General features: G+C 41.0%; 1 protein-coding gene across 3 annotated transcripts in view; it reads right to left on the bottom strand.

Moving 5' to 3' along the window:
• The window catches only part of MICAL3 (microtubule associated monooxygenase, calponin and LIM domain containing 3), a 235,761-nt gene that overhangs the window by 120,900 nt on the left and 95,538 nt on the right, over nt 1-19,323 (bottom strand). For all 3 annotated transcript variants that reach the window (XM_089527728.1, XM_089527729.1, XM_089527730.1), the window contains exons 2-5: nt 9,014-9,402; nt 3,133-3,340; nt 921-1,037; nt 280-381 (exon numbers count right to left, since the gene is read on the bottom strand). In XM_089527728.1, coding sequence (XP_089383854.1) covers nt 280-381; nt 921-1,037; nt 3,133-3,340; nt 9,014-9,277 — 691 coding nt within the window. In that variant the 5' untranslated portion in view covers nt 9,278-9,402. The remainder of the gene's footprint in view (nt 1-279; nt 382-920; nt 1,038-3,132; nt 3,341-9,013; nt 9,403-19,323) is intronic.

Here is a 19,323-nt window from a genome sequence, read left to right as displayed (position 1 = left end):
CAGTTATTCAATACAGTTAAACTCAAGCAATTCTGTATGTATAAACTACGAGCTACAAAGCCTCTTTATACAGAATCAGTCTGTTGTTCACTTACCTAGTTGCTCTGACTTGCACTGGCTCTACAAGATTTTAGTGAAAAGTCTTTCCCCTTCTACTCCCCACAATACTTTAAAATACTGGGGGAATTAATCTGGAGCTTCCTTCATATAAAGCATGTGCCTTAATTGTCAAACGACAGCCCCACATCTCTAGCAAAATAAACTTATCTGAATGGTTACCTTCCAAAGTGTTGCGCCTTCCATCTCCTCCAATGATCACATCAAACTCGTATTCTGACACAGGATGTGTTTTTGGGTGAACTTGCGCCCGCCAACCTATCCCTGTGGATAAATTGTACATTATCATAACATTTACCAAATTTTTGCACACTCATAGAGATTCAAATAATATTTCATTGGACATAGCAGCAGCTTAAGGAGGCAACATGGTTTGAACACTGGACTACAACTTTGAAAACCAGAGTCTGGATCCCCACTCTGTCATGGAAACCCACTGGGTGATCTTAGATAAGTCACACTCTCAGCTTCAGAAAAGCCCATGGTAAGGTCACCTTAGGGTTGCCGTGAGACAGAAATTACTTGAAGGCACACAATAACAATAACAACAATAACACAACAGTCTGATGCTAAACAGGTAAGTAGCAGCTAATCATGCCATTTGTCCCTCCCCTCCTCATATGGTCCCTGCCTAAGTCGTGGAAGAAACATGAGACATATAATAAAGAAAACCATGGATTACTGGAAAAACTGTGCAGAATCAACACTCACTTTGCTATGATAGCACAAGAACATAGTGATCATCTTCAAAGCAATACAAGCCTCATCTTCACTCATCTGCCACTAACACCAACTGTACTTACTCTCATTCTCCTGATCCTCAGGAGGGTAGAGAAGTCCCTGGAATTCTACATTGACATGGATTTCAACACCCAGGATTAAGGAGACCTTCAAGAGTATCAACTGGAGCTGACGAATACCTGCAAGAAAGACATCTCTTATACCATTCCCATCAACTGAAATAGGCATACTATTAAAGTTTGTTGCTAAACTTTACCAGCAATCCTCTAAAAGGCTTTTGGAAGCTAAAAGTGCTGTCAAAGTATCAGTAAGGCAAATTAAAGCACCCTTGGATATTTCCTGAATGGCTAATACAGCAGAATTTTTGAAAGAACATGCCCAAAGGCAACGGTGCATAGGGAAGTTAATCAGGGAGTCAGAGAAAAGACCCATTCATGTTGTGTGGTATTTAAGAATAGAGCACTGGAAAACAATTATTTCCCATTATTTTTTCCCGAATAATGAAAAATGTTGTGGCATTTCACAGGTCACCACATTTATTACAACACGGCTTATCACAAGACTTGGTTGTTTTCATTTTTCCTTCAATGTTTCAACACCAGTTTCCCTTCTAGAAATTCTTTCTTAAATGTACCCTTCTCTGGTGTGATCTGCTTTATCAGAGCTAGGGGAATCACTCACCATATTCAGGCATTATATTTAACAATAAACCTAACATATAGGATCCTGCATGAAGTAGTGGTTTAAGCACTGGACTATGAATCTGGAGACCAGGGTTCAAATCCCAGCTCAATCATGTAAACTCACTGGGTGACCTTGGACAAGTCACACTCTCTCTCAGCCCCAGAAGATGTCAATGGCAACCCTGCCATCAGGCCTATCCTTAAGATACAGAGCCCTCCATCTGTCCATCTGCCTTGGTCCAGGCCTAAGAGGGAGAGAAGAATGCTGGACCTGATCCCCTTCCCCTCAACCATTCCCTTCTCCTTTTGTGTCGTGTCTTCTTAGATTGTAAGCATGAAGGCAGGGAACCGTCTAATTAAATGGTTTTATGTACAGTGCTGTGTAAATTTACAGCGCTATATAAATAAAGCTTAATAATAATAATAATAATAATAATAATAATAATAATAACCCTCCTCTGAAGAAACCTGCTATGAAAACCCAATGACAGTTCACCTTAAGTTGGAAATGACTTGAAGGCACACAGCAACAATGACAAGCCTAACAAATAGGATCACCAAGTAGTTTCGATTTCAATAGTCATGTCTGCATAGAAACCATCCATGGTGGGTCCTTTACCCATACAGCTGAACACAGCAAGCCCCCTATGCTGCAAACATTCATGTTACAAACATGTAGGTATAAAGCTTCTTGACACAAATAACTTGGAAGACAGAGCTGCCCAGTACAGTTTCACACCCATGCGTGGCTTACTGTTAAATATAATGCTTGAACAGATCTATTAAAACTCATATTCTCTCTTGTGATAATAAGAACCTGTGTGGTGCTGTGGTTAAGAGTACTGGTCTAGACCGGGGGAGACTCAGATTCATATCACCATTCAGTCATGAAGCTCATTTAGGCGCGTTACAGAGTCCATGACAAATGGCGGCGGCCGTTCCACACGGCCGCCGCCATATTGACTTAGCGGATGCTGTGTGTCCACACATTGCACCCCGGAAGTGACGCCGCGAGTGCGCGACTAGCGCCTCGTGACATCTTTTCCGGGGCCCAGGAAGGAGCGCGATTTCCGCGCTCCTTCCTCGGAGCGTCCAGGACCCGCGCAGTTTGGCCGCTGCGGCTCCCGGACGCTGCAAGCGGCGGCGGCGGGAGACCGCCGCAATCCGGCAGTATGTAACCCGCCTTAGGTTATCTTGGACCACTTGCTATCTCTCAGCCTGACTTACCTCAAAGGGTCATTGCAAAGATAAAGTTGGTAACAGAGCAATGAGTCTCTATCTTTCCCCCTCCTGCCATCCTTTTCCCTGTGTTTAGTTGTAGACTATTAAGCCTCTTGGAGAAAGGAATTGTCATAAGGATAGAAAGCTGACTAGCCATTATTTGGCTCAAGACCGTTACATTCACCACCACCACCCACAAAACAACAAACAAACAAAAAAACAAAAAACCCAACACACATTGGAAAGGCTGTAAATATTATTTTCTCGACTGCCTGGCATTTTCAAAGGCTGTTTAATCAAGCTTAACGGTCCAGATAGCAGTTATCGTCTATACACTGTCTGCTATGATAAACAAGAATGGTGCACTTACTGATATGGTCAATGGCTCCTGCACAGAATTTGCCATAAAATTTTTTGGCGCCAAGGCCCCGCAAGTCATGGATAGTAAATGGCCACAAGTGGAGAACATTGTTGCGAGAGAAGGCATCACGCTTTTCTACCACCACCACCTTTGCTCCAAGAAAGGAGAGGTCAATGGCTGTTCGAAGGCCGCAGGGTCCAGCCCCAATGATGAGACACTGAAAGAGAAGAAACAAGTTCACAGGCTTGGTATAAAGGGGATATTTCCATCATATGTGCAACAGTGAGGGGGGAAGTGTCTATTTACCCCAACATGCATTAAAATACAACAAACACCAAGATGTCGAGCAACATATTTGACAACAGCCATGTCAGCAAAATATGATTTCTACAGCATACAAAGGAGAGACAGCATCGCCATTCAAGTTGAAGTATGCATAAGTAAAACAAAGCCAGTCATCTGCAGGGCTTACTTTAGGTTTGTGCCAGATAATGGCAAGGTTTCAAAACTATGACATTCATTTCCCATATGTGATGGTTCTGATAAACTAAAGCAGATAAGTTGCACATTTGTGTGCCTAATTTACAATGCAAATTCTTATTATTAGTAAGAGTAAGAATAAACACACACTTCTAGACCACCTTTTATTGCAGGGTCGCAGGGCAGTGCATTATACAATTTAAAACACTTCCAGGTTAAAAGTACAAATAATTTGAACAAGCAAGCTTCAAAGTAACTGTTAAAACCATTTTAAAAACTACAATTTATACTATGTACATGTATACTCTGAAATAAATTAATTTATGAAGGCTTTAATAAAATGCCATGTTTTTTCTTCACAGCAAAAAGAAACCAACGCTGGTGCCAGCCAGAGGTCTAAGGGAAGGGCATTCCATAATTGGGGCACCACAGCCAAGACCTTCTTCCGAATCCTCCCACTGTGTACTGTCCTCACTGATGGGGCATAGAGGAGGGTTCCTCCTGAAGACCTCAATTCTCGGCAGTGACATATAGACAGAAGTGCTCCTTGAAGTATTAAGATCCCAAGATTTAAATGTCATCATCAGCTCTGTGAATTCAGACCAGAAGCAAACTGGCAGCCAGTGCAGCTACTTTAAGAGCAGTGTAACATGTTGTCTACACACTACTCTGGTCAGCAATCTTGCAGCCACATTCTGCATTAGCTGTAGTTTCCAAATCATCTTCAAGGGCTGCCCTACAGCGGGTGCATTGCAGTACTCTAACTGGGAATTTACACAGGATGTATGGACTAGTGTGACTATCCCTGTTCAGGAAGATTGGAGCTGGCACAGCCTATCAGAACTGGCACCAAGAACTCCTTGTTACAGAGTGCACTTGTGCCTCAAATGACAAAGATGAATCTAGGAGTACTCCCAAGCTATGTCAAGTAAGCTGTCAGCGAGAGCAACCAAGGGAAAATTGGCACTGTGCCCCAGCTTGAAACCAGACTGAAATGGGCTCAGTTAATCTCTTTATTCCAAGAATGTCTGAAGTTTCCCAGCCACCAAAACACACAAGCATCTTGGCTAAAAGGGGGGAATTAACAATTGGTGCTAGCTGCAGAAGCAGAGAGTGTGCCATCTTCAAGGTAGCAAGCACCTCTCCCTAGTACAGTGAGTCACTTACCACCTCCTGGACCTACCTGTGCAATCCATTTCTGCTAGATTTTATTAGCCAATATGGACAAGGGTCAAGCCTACATGTATTAGAATAATCTATTAAAGAGCCTTGTCCATATCATCAGATTACAAAAACTGAAACTGATCCCAAGAAATCTGAGCAGACAGAGCACTGGACATTTCCTCAGATTCTGCAATAACCATGAAGTCAAGTTCTGGGCAAATATCAGATATGTTCTCCTTGAAGTGTCTGACAAACTTGTCACAGCAGGCAACTGAGGACTACATTGCTGGTTTCTCTAGTCCTAATCCCAACAAGCTTCTCACCACTCAAAATAATTCTGCTGAGTGGCATGTTGAGGATGTAAAACCAGAGGCACAGTATGTTTGAGGTGAATCTGTTCTATCATGTCATAATCCTACCACCTCTTCATTCTACATGTATAGAACAGATGTTGGCCAAGCGGTTCCATTTATGGGGATTTGGAGTCCAGAGCAAGATCCCCAAATCCCCACTTTCATTTATTTTACAGTATCCAGGTTCAAACTTAAGGGCAATCCAAATTGTAGTTTGTTAAATGATAGCTCACTGTTACATCTACAACTGTCTTCTCAAACAAACAATGGTTTGTTAGCCAGTGAAAAACAGTAACAAAAGTGCATAATGGTGTGTTGGTTTATAAGCTCTGCTTTGTTGAAATTTTGGTTTGTTATTACAGTGGAACCCAGGATCCAACTTGTTTTCCCTACTGTCCACTTTGAAACAAGAACAACCAAAATAAGGAAAGGAGACAAAAACATACCAGAAATAGGGAAAGTAAGTTGTGGTTTCGTTTGTTGTCAATAGTACAATAAAAATAAGCCATGTCTTAACATGGTGCACAAACAAAACCAGTATAGTAAGAATAAAATAAAAAGGAATGTCCCATATCCATCTATTCATTCCAGGATCCTTTGAAGGTACTATAGGATACAAGTATAAGAGATGGTCCATACTTGGGTACTGGTTCTTATAGAAGTTCTGTTGCAGCTGAGGTGAGGCCAGCAAATGGGGATTCACTCAGTGGTGACAGTAGGAATTCTCAATCCAGTTCATAACTTTTAAGTCGGAGACTTATACTGGCAAGTGAGATCACCAATCCATCCAAACAGGATAGAAAAGATAAGGCCAAAGCCAGGGTATCAAGAGAGGAAGAACAGGCAGCATTAGCAAGAGATGGAACTCGCAAAGTACACTGTGAACTCTATTAATCTTTGGTACATAACGTTTTTCAGAACAGCAGATAGAGAAACTGCTGCCAGCAGTATCTTGCCTTGCAGCATATTGCAATATAAAAGTTTCAGTGAATTATTTAATTATCATCTCTTTGAAAAAAAAAGCACAAACAGAAGATTATTTGCTGGTAAAAAATGGAAGTTTTTATATCCAGACAGTCATGATTTTTAAAAGGTAAATGTGAAGAAACAGTAATTGAAGTGTGTATTAGTTTTTAAATTAAAATAGTCCTTTAAAAATTTAACAGATTCTTATTAAGACTAAAAATCAGTTTAACCAATTCCTATAATAGGCAATTAAATGCAAGAGTAAAAACTTTGGCCCAGTACAAATGGGCATTTTGCGGCATCCTCACCGCGAACTAAGGCTAGATGACGCTGGGAATTTACATGCTCAGCAGCCCTAGTCTGCAAGGACGCTGCCATCATGGCTGGCTGCCATCCACACGGGTGATGCCATGATGGTGCAAGCATCACACAGCACTGAAATGGTGCTGGCAGAAAGTGACACAATTGGGCCACACACGTACGTCAATCGCACCCCTTCCAGGAAGCTGCTTTAGGCAGCTTTTTTTTGCTCCTCGGAGGGAGTGCATCATTGCCGTGCCGTTTGGTGGCTGCGGCAATGATGCGGGACAAACAGGGGTGGCACAGAGCTGCCCGTCTGTCGCGCCCCTTTCTTATCATATTTATTGCTAAGTTGCCATAATGCCAAATGATAAACACAACTAATTTTCAGAACAACACTTCTCTTTTCCACACAATTCCTGAATTCCTTTGCTGAAATGAAGGACAAATGGGCTACATCTTACTTAAGAATATATGCAAAGGAAGATGAAATAATAGTGAATGTATACCACCAGTGTATAGTAGCTAAACCTGAAAGCATTCAGAGAACATTACTAAAGATTTATAACAATGATGGACAAGTTCTGGAAGTTTTTGGGCAGTGGGGAAAAATTCAGCCCCCTGTTGCCAAACCTTTGTGCTGATGATGTGATGATCCAAAACAAAAACAAAACAAAACACAAAACCCCAAATAGCTTTAAAACTAGCATTATTACAGTCAGCCTTTCTTATACACAGATTTTTTATACACGGATTCAAGCATCCACGGTTTGAAAATGTTCCAAAAAAGTATAAATTTCAAATCACAAACCTTGATTTTCCCATTTTTATAAGGGACACCATTTTGCTATGTCATTATATTTAATGGGACAGCATCCATGGATTTTGTTATCCACGGGGAATCTTGGAACCCAATCCCAGAGTATAACAAGGGCCCACTGTACTTTAAAACTGTTTAAATATTTGAAGGGATGTCATATTGAGGAGGGAGCAAGCTTGTTTTCTGCTGCTCCAGAGAACAGGACCGGAACAATGGATCCAAGCTGCAGGAAAAGAGATTCCACCTCAACATTAGGAGGAACTTCCTGACAGTAAGGGCTGTTTGACAGTGGAACACACTTCCTCGGAGTGTGGTGGGGTCTCCCTCCTTGGAGGTCTTCAAACGGAGGCTGGATGGCCATCTGTCGGGGATGCTTTGATCTGGATTTCCTGCATGGCAGGGAGTTGGACTGGATGGCCCTTGCGGTCTCTTCCAACTCTATGATTCTATGAAAACAAGGTATGCAGGAAGTGTGCTTCTGAGGCTAACTGGTCAGCTCAGGTATGCTAACAAGGCTGCAAAATAAAGCATTCACATCACTGGTATCTTGTTTCAAATTGGTTACAATAAATCTAATGTGAAGGCGGGGGCTGCATTTGCTGTCCAAATTTCAGTGGCCAAGTTAAAAGAAAAGTAGTACTTTTTGTTGCTGCACCTACTTTGATAAATTTGGCAGTGGTGGCATCAAGACCCCGAGGGACAACAAAAAAGTGGCCTGGAGAAGCTAATGTTTCCTACTTTCACTTGTGAATAGGGCTCCATTCACAAGTAGGCTGAGGATGGTGGAGGGGAGAAAGGTCACAAAACTGAGGCTTATCTCTTACTGGCGGGAGATAGTGGAAAGATGGCCTAGAGATAGGGGAAAACCTATAATAGAGATAGGACAGTTGCGAGGTGGGGGTGGGAAAAACTCAATAGGGTGCAAATGATTAAATAATTCAAGGGTCATTGTTAGGTCTCATTGTGTATTAATAAAATTCTATTTGATTATTCTCTTTTACAACTGTGTCTATCCCTATTGGGTTTTGACAGAGAGTCTGGTCATGCTGACCACAGTGAACCCATTGAACAATACATCCACTGGTCCATATATGCTATGATGTAAACAGCATACAGAAGATTGCAACTGATTGTTTATAGCTGAGAATCAAAACACTGAAATCCCCAAACCCCAATATCTTAAGTGACAGAATGGGTGCAATGAACAAACACTGTAATTAAGGGTTGTTTAATTCATTTAGGTAGATTACTTGATCATCCAGGAAAACTTCAACTGTCTCCAACACAATTATGTATGCGCTGACTTCACATAACATGGAACCTTTGTGATGAGACCTTTACACATAAATTTCATAACTAGAGAGTACAATTGAGTAATCCATATTATAAAGCTTAGTAAGTCCTCCAATAGTTTCTCCATAAAACCCTCAAATCTTGTGATGTTTCCTAAAAGGACACATTTACTATTGCATCTATTTAAGGGTTTAGATTTCTGAACTGTTAGCTACAATCAATCCACTATAAGAAAAAAACATAAGCAAGCATTAAGTAAACAGAAAGTAAATCTGGGATTCTAAATACTTCCACTTAAACTCTAGGAAATTCTAGTCAAATATGTCATTATCAATATTCCAACTCTCTTTGTATCACATTGCTCACAAAATAATAGCAGAGAATGAACATCGAAAGCCAACTGGAAAATTCTAGCTCTCAAGTATAACTCATTTCCATGTAACTTGCATACAGTATGCAACTCACTTTTGTACATTTAAGTAAATCTAATACATGATGCTTTCTCAATGCCCACCTTCGTGTTGGCGCATACTTTTCCTTTCTTGTAGTCTTTGTGGCAGCCTCTCTTATCCAACTTGGCCCAAAGGGCTTTAGCTTTCCAGTAATTGAGCTTGGACTTGAGCTTGTGGTAGAAAGTACGATAGTCCTTAGGCTTCAGTTCTAAATAATCACATAGGTCCTGGAAGGCTTTCAGAGTCCCTTTGCAGGTTGATGCCTGGACAAATCGGTCAAAGAGGACATGGGCCTGGTTCATCTTCTCCTTGTTCCTCTCCTCCATGCTCCCAGCTTAGCCACTGGCCCTCCCTGGTTCCTTGGCAGCTGTTCCCTTCCAGTCTGCCTGTCTCCTTGGCTGTCTTTTTGCTCATCAACAATCCCTGGTTTTAATCCATGACCATCAGTGATCTAGAAAAAAGAGAGAGAGGGGTCACTTTTCACCAACACATAAACATTATGCAAATGTCACCAATTTTCATTTATCTACTTCACTTTCACAGACACATGGAGGCCTATGACACTGCACAAACAACCCATGACTAGAAATGATGCTTAGTCCCTTACCACACACTGCATTTTGCTCAGCATTGTTTACAAACACTTCCAAGGGTTTCTTCAACACAAACAAAAATTAGGTATTTGTATTTTGAAAGAGAAGATGTTAAAATAGTGAATTTTGAATCTATTTTCCAGTTGCCGTCTCATGACCAGAAAATCCACAGTACTATAATTGTAAATTTTATCTCTTGGGAAGAATTAGGGACACCCACTCCTCATAATCAACAAACAACCATGAAAATGACTGTGCATGGATAAGATACAACCACTATTTGTTCTAATTACACTCTGTGTATGAACAGGCAGGCTGTTGACTGAAGACCGTAGCATTTTAGTTTATGCCTACCCATTCATAAGCAAATGTGCTCCTATCAACCAAACCCACATCAAACATTGTACTGATGCCTATGAAGACATACCAGTGTGGACAACTTTCAGAGTTTGATTCAGGGTGCATTATAAAGGAAGGACTTCCAGGGTTCATCCCTAACTGGAATACAGTTACTAGCAGTTCTGCACAGGACATTTCTGTTACTTGATTTAATTTTTATAATTGACAATAACAGGCTTGGGCAACTGTGTGTGAGAGGGGTCAATTTTTCATCCTCCAACCCCCCACCCTGCAGGCTGCATCCTCACCTGAGCACACCCAAATACTTTATTCTCCCTGTTGCTCCTTTAAAATTGTGACTGGAAAGATAAATGGAGTTAAAAGATGGTATTTGAAAGTGGGTGGGGGTTCTCAAGGACTGTTTGTGTATTTGCACACACTGGGAGGAGGACGCTCTGGTTATGATTTTCAAATGATTCCCACTTCAAAATCAGTCCTTTTTTAAAAAAATTGAGGGTTCAGGGGACTTGGGAAGCCATAAAAGTGGACTCTGGGACCACACATGGACCATGGGCTGCATTTTCCCCATCTCAGACCTAAACAATGAATATGTGAGAAGAAACCATGAGTATGTGAGATGAGGTGCAGACACGCATACATACACAGAGGTTTGATAAAATAATACAAGTGGAGACCAGAAACAAAACACTGCAGTTTATTGTCAGCCCCTAACAGGGGCTCACCTGCTCAAATTCTAGCCAACCTAGAACAAGAGCCTTGGACAACTGTTTGGAGCTGCCAAACATATTTTTCATCTCACTGCCTTACACAGGGCTCAGTACCTCGGAACCATTTTACTGCCATATGTGGAATATTTTAAGTTGATGGATTATATCCTGACACTACCGAAATGTTCATGAGTGGGAGTATTATAAAGTGATTAGGGCAGATGTGGATAATGTGTGCTCCCCCAAACACATCCCTTGCCACTGGCTAGACTGGCTGAGACTTGCTGTCCAGCCACATCTGAAAGGCTGCCAGTCCTGCATCCACTCGCCTGCAAGGTTAGGGACACAAGCAATCAAATTTCCTCCACTCTCTGGAATCTCTTTATAAACTTTCTAAGGATAAAAAAAATATTTTAGCACATACTGTTCATGGAGATCTAGCATTTCCAGGCACATTGGGGAAAGATTCGTATCAGAAACCAAGGTTAGTTGTCATTCATAGCAGACAATACGCAAGTAAGATAGACCAATCATATTGAAGAATCTTCCTACATTCCTAATAATTTTCAAGTGGATAAAACTTCTTTAATCCACAGTGCATTATTCTAGTACAGTGAGCAACTCACAACAAGGTGAGTTGTCTAGATCATGAGGCCAGAAATTTAAGTTTCTAATAAACATTCTGGGGTTGGGGGAACCATTATACTTAAACACATTCTCTCTATAACTGAAAGTCAGCGTTAAAGCTGTACCCAGATTTCTATAGAAAGCACTGGATGCATTTGATACTGTCCTGCTGTACCAGGGGAAAGTTTAACATAAAGCAAAGTCATGCCTACCCATCTTCTACCCTTAAGCTTTCAGATATGAATTACTGCCTGTTAACTGTTTATCTGGTATAAATGGTCACACCTGCCTGATCAAAAGGGAATGACTAACTCCTAAAATGGGAATTGTAACATAGACATGCACTCTGCCACTCCTTTTAAAATGCACATAAAATTGCAGCCTAGATGTCACATTATTCCCATTAATCCAGCATGAATTAGGCACTTCTTATCAACTGTTTCCATCAGCATCCATGTCTAGCTATATCTATTAGTAGAGCTTGTCTCTGATACTATAAACAAGGATTTTCGTCCATGCTGAAGGATTAGGGTGTCATCAACCATCTTCAAGAATGGTACAGAACAGAGACAAAAACTGGACAACACTTCCAGCCATAGCAGCACAGCTCCTATAAACTGGAATTATGTTTAAAAATAAGAGTATTTTTACTGGAACAGAGGAATAGCTTAGCTCAGATCCAACTTCTTCAGATTCTTTCTAGCTTGTTTTTCTTGCTCCTGACAGGGAGTTAGCCAAGGGAAACTTTCACAGTTTATCCTTCTTGCCATTCCAGTGTGTCAGTGCTTTCTGGTCTTTTGCTTGCTATGCAATTGCCAACATTTATGCCCATGTTGTTATTTATGACTTCAAGCAATGAGCAAGCAGCTCCTTTATGGCTGGCTTGCTTATAATGATAAAGGCACACTCACTCCAGAAGATAGATTTGGTAAAGGAATGGGGAGACACAATTCTAGGCTAGGCTCACAAGCAGACACCCCACCCCCCACCCCCCATATGAAAAGTACCTCCCCATGTGGTATATATAAGCAGTTGCTGCAATTAACAAAAAGGAAGAATTACCAAAATCTCAGGAATCTATGGCTTCATGGTAATGGCATTATTTGTTTATGTTTACTCAAATGAATACCACTGCAATTCCTAATGTCCTGAAAGCCTTCCATGAAGGATAAATATAGTAACAGAATGCCTATCAGAAAATAATATCCTTTTTGGAAATGGTGGGCTTTGTGTTTATATCTTAGGAAGATGAAGAAAAATAAACTTGCTTTTCATGAATGGCTTTTACAGTATTTTCACTGCAAGAGACTTTAATATGTGTTTTGAAACTCTTTAACCACCGTGTTAAAATGGAAATCTGAGTTCTTGACTATGGCCAGATATAGACATGAAGCTTTTTAACATCAGCAAAGGTTTCTGGCCTTAACCCTGATTAAAGCTGTAAATCATTCAATGAAGCCACTGATTTAACTTGGTAAATTGAGTCTGGCCTCTAGTAATATACATATGATGAAAAACCAGTTAGGGAGGTCCTTAAGATCTTAGCTGCAAAGAAGTAAGAAACTGCCTGTAGTATGGGTTGCTCAGTGCATATATACAGTAGAATTTTTTCAGATCAACTGCTCCAAAATAAAGAACATGTCCTCTTGGCCCATATTTCAAAACCATTTTACTGTATCAAGTTACATTTGTACCACTCATGCAGATAACATGCTTTTTATAGCAACAGGCAACATAATTCAAAGAACACTCTTCAGTTTAGCGCCAACAGAAGTCTACAAAGCAAGGTTGAAACTAAACATAATCAATGTCCCCCTAAGAGTTTTTTGTTTGTTTAACTTTGCCAGATGAATAGTGCTATAGGCCTTTTGAAGTTTTTTTTTTTAGGGGGGGGGGGGGAATCTGAAAAAGAGAAAAAGCCAAGAGCTAAATCACCTCTAGAAATCATGGGTTGTACATGCAACCTTTTGGCCTCCCCGGTTTACAATTTCTCTGCCAACTGAGTATGTCACTTTAGGCATCTGTTGAAACAGGCTCACTAGTTTGAAAGATATCTGCCATAATAAATATACAGTGCACCCTCGCCTTATGCGGGGATCCATTCCGGACCCCCTCTGCATCATAAGGAAAATCCTGTGTGTGATTAAGTCCCATTCATTTGAATGGGTCGTGCACCCCATTCACCATATTAGGGCTTGCTGTCCGTGTGACCTCAAGTCCGCCTATAGTGAGCCCATGTACGGCGTGGGCACACTGTATTAGCCACAGGGGTCAGTCTTTTAAATTTTGTTTTCTGGCAAAGATTTCACAGGCCTAATGCAACTACTAAGGAAGATCAAGGAAGAAAGTGCAAAGGCAGGGTTATTATTGAACATAAGAAAAACAAAGATAATGACCATGGGGAATTCACACAAATTCAACCGAGACAATGAAGAAACATAAATAGTAAGAGTTCTCATACCTAAAATCAAACATTGATTGGAGCTGGGACTGCAGTCAAGGAATCATAAGAAGACTAAGAATGGGGAGGGCAGCTATGAAAGAACTAGAAAAGATCCTAAAATGTAAAAAATATACAACTGAGCATGAAAGTTAGAATCGTCCAAGCCATTGTATCCCCTATTACCATGTATAGATGCAAGAACTGGACAGTTAAAGTGGCTAGGAAGAAAATCAATTCATTTGAAATGTGGTACTGGAGAAGATTGCTGAGGATACCATGGACAGCCAAGAAGTCACACAAATGGGTGTTAAAACAGATCAAACCAGAAATCTCTCTGGAAGTCAAGATGACTAGATTAAGGCTGTCATACTTTGGCCACATCATGAGAAGGCACGTCTCATTGCAGAAAACAATAATGCAAGGAAAGATGGAGGGAAGCAGAAAGAAAGGAAGGTCGCATGCTAGATGGATGGACTCCATAAAAGAGGTCACAGGTATGAGTTTGCAAGAACTGAGCAGAGCAGTAGAGGACAGAGAATCTTGGAGATGTCTCATCTACAGAGTCACCATGGGTCAAGATCAATTCGACGGTGGATAATAACAACAACAAGCAAAGATTTAAATGATGCAATCTTTTGCATAAATTCTCAATCTTGCATTGTCTCGCAACAGTGGACAGTAGCATATTTACTAGGAGTATAGCAACAGGTAAGAAAAGACTGACCAGAAGGAAGGGGGGGGGGGGCTGAGAAACAGTAAATCACTAAAATCAAAACTTCCTTCTGCCATTTCATTTTAGTGAATTCCACCCACCACCACCATCACCTGCTGTTTGCCCACATTCTTGCAGGAACAGCCAGGCGCCTAAGCCCTTGAAACCTGGGGGCCAGCAAGCCAGAGACTACAAAAACAATAAAGAAAAGCAGAGATGGCTGCCAGGTTTCCAAGGTATTGGTATGCAATGACTGTATCTTACTAGAAGCCAGCAGGATTTTGAATGTTTTGTCTTGAGGCAGCCGATGCTGACTCAGCCTTTCTGCACTCTTCCTTGAGACTGGCATGGGGAAGGGAAGAGGGTCTATAACCTATGAAGACACATGCAGGAAGAAGGCTTTTCCTGTGTATGAAATCGGCAAGCACTGGATGTTGACTCACATTTCTATGTGCCACTAAGATTCTTGAGTTCATATGCAGAACAACAGAATTTTCTCAACAAAACATGCCAAATGTGTGGAAAGGGAGAGGGTGGCAAAAAGCATCTTAAACAATTACTTTTAGGTGTTGTTCCTTCTTCATCTTCTTCCTACAGCATCACTTACAAACCTGTAAGCAGGAAGGCAAAGAGCTAACATCCCTCGAACCCTGATTCATAAATGAAGGACTATACAGTCAGCCCTCTGTATCCACGGATTTTTTAATTCACAGATTCAACTATCCATGGCTTGAAAATATTTTTTAAAAATATAAATTCCAATAAGCAAACCTTGATTTTGCCATTTTATATAAGGGAAACCATTTTATTATGCCACAGTATTTAATGGGACATGAGCATTCAAACCCCAGCAGATACCAAGAGTCCACTGGACTTTACAAGTTTTGATGCACAATTAAGGTGTAAAGTATGGACACAACATGTGCATTATTGTGAATTCATGGGTTGTATGGGCATGCTTGTTAGAGCTGGATTCAGTTTTGGCTTCCTGTTTAAGGCAGGCTGTGCTATATAACATGACCGACCTGGTTTTCCCTAGCTATGGTGACTAGGGATAATGGGAGCTGTATTCATATATGTCAAGTAGGGTACCAAATAAGAGAAAGCTAGTATAACAGATGTAAACTTGCTAAAAGGTAACAGGATCAACACAGAGGGCTCAGCAATGTGCTGGACAGCTTCTATCCCAAGGGGATGAATTACAGAAACAGGAGCATAGTGTTCCAGTGAGGTCACTCATGGCAGAGATCAAAGGATGGACACCATCCATTTACTTCATAGCAAGGCAAAAACATCCTCAATATCTACTTCCTACAAATCAGCCCACATCATTCATTTTGTTCTAGAGAGCCGTTGAAACATCCTCTTTTCCTGCAATGTGTGTTAGTGTGCATACTGCTATCTGCGTAAGAACATTTCCAGCCAGTATCCAGTTGTACAGGAATAATAATAATAATAATAATAATAATAATTTTATTTATATTTATTTACTTATTATTTATATTTCCCACCTCTCCCATGGATCGAGGCGGGGTTACATCAGTAAAATAATACAATACAAATACAAAATACAACCAATAAAATACTAATACTGAAATACAAACATTCCTATTAATTCTATAAAATGACAAAGTTTTTATAGATAATCAAACAATCGTAGTCAGGAGTGGAGCATTTCGTCATCATCTCTTATATAAGATCCGGTGGATAAGCCCGCCGGAGGAGATCCGTCTTAAGTGCCTTCTTAAAGACATCTAAAGTGGTAGTAAGACCGTTCTCTTCCGGTAGGTCATTCCACAATTTAGGAGCCACAGCAGTGAATGCCCTATGGGAAGCTGTCATTAACCTGGTATTATGATATTCCAGTAAATACTTCCTAGATGCTCTGAGTGTGCGGGGCGGATTATGTAGGGAGAGGCGTTCCCGCAAGTAACTCGGGCCCAAGCCATATATGGCTTTCAAGGTAATAACCAACGCCTTGTACTGCGCCCGGAACATGATCGGAAACCAGTGAAGAGATTTTAACACGGGTGTTATATGGTCAAACCTAGATGTATCGTTGACCAATCTGGCCGCTGCATTTTGGACCAATTGAAGCTTCCAAACTTGGTACAAGAATAGCTCCAAGTAGAGCACAATACAGAAATCTAAACGAAAGATTACAGATTAACAGAAGGTCTCAAGACTACCCAAAGGGTGGGAGGAGAAAGCTAATTTCCCTTCCACATACTTCTCTATGATGACTTTGTGAATTATAAATAGTAAGCATGGTAGATGTGCCAGGTGTCATTATCAGAATGTTAAAACATGAGCATATTTTCTATTTTTAAAATATAAATCCATAACTATGGGTGGCAAAATGTCAACAGTTTAGCTGAGAAATCATAAGCACACTGCTATCATGGGGTTTAAAAGCACATAAATTTTTTGCCATTGTCAACCTCTGAGGCTGAAAGAATGTGACTTGTGCAGATCACCCAGTGGGTGTACATGGCTGAGCTGGGATTTGAACCCTGGTCTCTGGAATCATAGTCCAAGATTCAAACCACTACAACATGCTTTCTCTGTGGTGCTAGCTGAATCCATATCACTACACTGGCAGAGTAAGAGACATATGTTGTATGCATCACCCTTTCTTTAAGGCTATGGTTTTTCAACTGGTATAGACTCCCTATATGTCCAATTAGTAATAACTAAGTTTTTCAACTCCTCCTGTCCAAAAACGTATGGCAAATACAGACACACACCTGGGGTAAATACAAAGGCCTGTCTCTTAAGGCAGCTTACTAAGGGACACAAACATCCACAAAGTTAGCTAGTCATCTGTTAACTTGCTGGCAAGTGATAAGAAGAATTTTAGCACCAGGCCTCACCCACTCAAATTCTTAGGAGTCAGAGGGAGTGGTAAAGTCCTCCTCACACTGGCAAGATCAGTTAAGCAGCAAATTTCCTGTTGTGTTAAGTCAATATTCAATAACCAATCCAAAATAATCAACAGTTGGCACAGTGTGTACATTCGTGGATCTTTTTGTGGCCTCTGGCTCCGCTGGATTTCCCACACTGCCCTTTTTTCTGTCTCCCAGCCCAAAAAGTGAATAGCCCGTCCTGAAATAATTCATGAGCAGCAATTCACATTTTTAAATGGTTCAGGATGGTGTTGATGTTCCTATGTTTAACATTTAAAAAATACAACTTTTTCAAAACCAGATGTGGACTTCTGGTCGCTTCAAAAGTTTTGTTTGTTAGTTGGCATTTTGTGTGTCTCCCCCAGCTGGTCTTGGAGTTAGAAAAATTGCCACAAACCTACCCCAGTTGCTCATCTTGTCTCAGGAGACCACAACCTTCCATGAGACGAAGAAGCTAGCTTAAACACTGTGTTTGGCATGCAAACTTTTGTGTTCAGCCATGAAACCCACTGGGTGACCTTGACCAAGTGACACTTTCTCAGCCTCAGAGGACGGCAAGGGCAAACCTCATCTGAAAAAAAACCTCATGATAAGGTTGCCTTAGGGTTTGTCATAAGTTCCAAACTACTTGAAGGCAGACAACATCAAACATCATATCAGCTTTCTGAAACATGGATCCCATCAGACGTTTTGAACTTAATCCCCCTGGGCCCTAGCAAGCACAGCCAATAGCGAGAAATACTGGGAGCTGCACTCCATTGCAACAGGAGAGCGCCAGTTTGAAGAAAATTTTTAAGATTGTGTACTAAAAATATGTAGCACTTAGCCAGAGCTGCTGAAATAAGAAGTGAATGTTTGAAAAACAGATCACATGGGTTTGTTCCTCAGCAACTCATTTGCCATGTTCACATCTGGCAATAGATAAGACTTTTTCCCTTGTCCCTTCCTTTTGCATGAGCAAGTCAAAATGTCTGGCATGGGTAATTCAGCGTAACATCCAAACGCATAACTCTACTTTATGGCTCCCAAATAAGCCCAAATTCCTAAAGCAATAGCAAGCCCAACTTTAAAGCTGGTTTTACAATCTTGGCTTGCTTGGATGCTATCGGGAATAATCTCAGGTTCTTAAGTCATGATAAACCATTCCTGCTTGGATCGTTTACACATCTATACAAAATGGATGAACAAAACAGGAGGAAAAGGTCATTATCATTCACAGTGTATTTTAATAATCTGCAATGTGGCCACAATCTCCATAACGCTGTTTTGCAGCTTTCCTAATATCACAGGTGAGAGAGATATGGGAAGCTCTTTCAATAAAGTCCAATTAAAACAAGTTAGCAATGCAGGTGTGCTAGCCTACCCTCCTTCCATTTAAGCAAGGGGATCATCAAAAGCTGGGCTACGTATCGGTTTTTTCCCCAGTTCTTTGCAGTAAAAGGGAACAGGTGAGCTTTGCCAACTCTGCTGTGGATTTTGTGCTTCTGGGCTCACTTTAACCAGCCTGGGTGAGTCATGTATTAAGCAGTCACAACCACAGTAGGCACGAAGACTGCACTGATCCATCCAAGAAAAATGGAGGGAAAGCTAGCAGGGGTTAGGACAGGGGTAGGCAACCTGCGGCCCGCGGACCGGATGCGGCCCGGCAAGGCCTTGGGACTGGCCCCAGCCCGGTCCTGCCGCCGATTGCCGCCGGGGCCTTTGGGGGGCAATTGTCTATAGAAGTCTCAGAAACATGCATTTATATTAACATTTTTTAAAAAATCAGCAAATTTTTTCACGTGTCCTCCATTTTTTTTAAAAAAAGTGTCTTCCATTTGAAAATTTTGTCCTACATTTGTCCTGGTTTATTTATATATTTAATTTTTTTTTAAAAAAAATTATTTATTTATTTATTTATTTATTTTTGCTTCGGCCCCCCAGTTGTCTGAGGGACAGCAACCCGGCCCCCAGCTCAAAAAGGTTGCCTACCCCTGGGTTAGGACATTTTTCACTACTGGACATTGTTTTACAAGAACATATGG

Source organism: Sceloporus occidentalis, unplaced genomic scaffold (assembly GCF_023333645.1).
Source record: "Sceloporus occidentalis isolate IW3139 unplaced genomic scaffold, rSceOcc1.0.p SCAF_5, whole genome shotgun sequence".
In the NCBI taxonomy this organism is placed as follows: Eukaryota; Metazoa; Chordata; class Lepidosauria; order Squamata; family Phrynosomatidae; genus Sceloporus; species Sceloporus occidentalis.
Note: the sequence above shows the minus strand (reverse complement) of the source record. Positions and strands in the feature narration are given on the sequence as shown.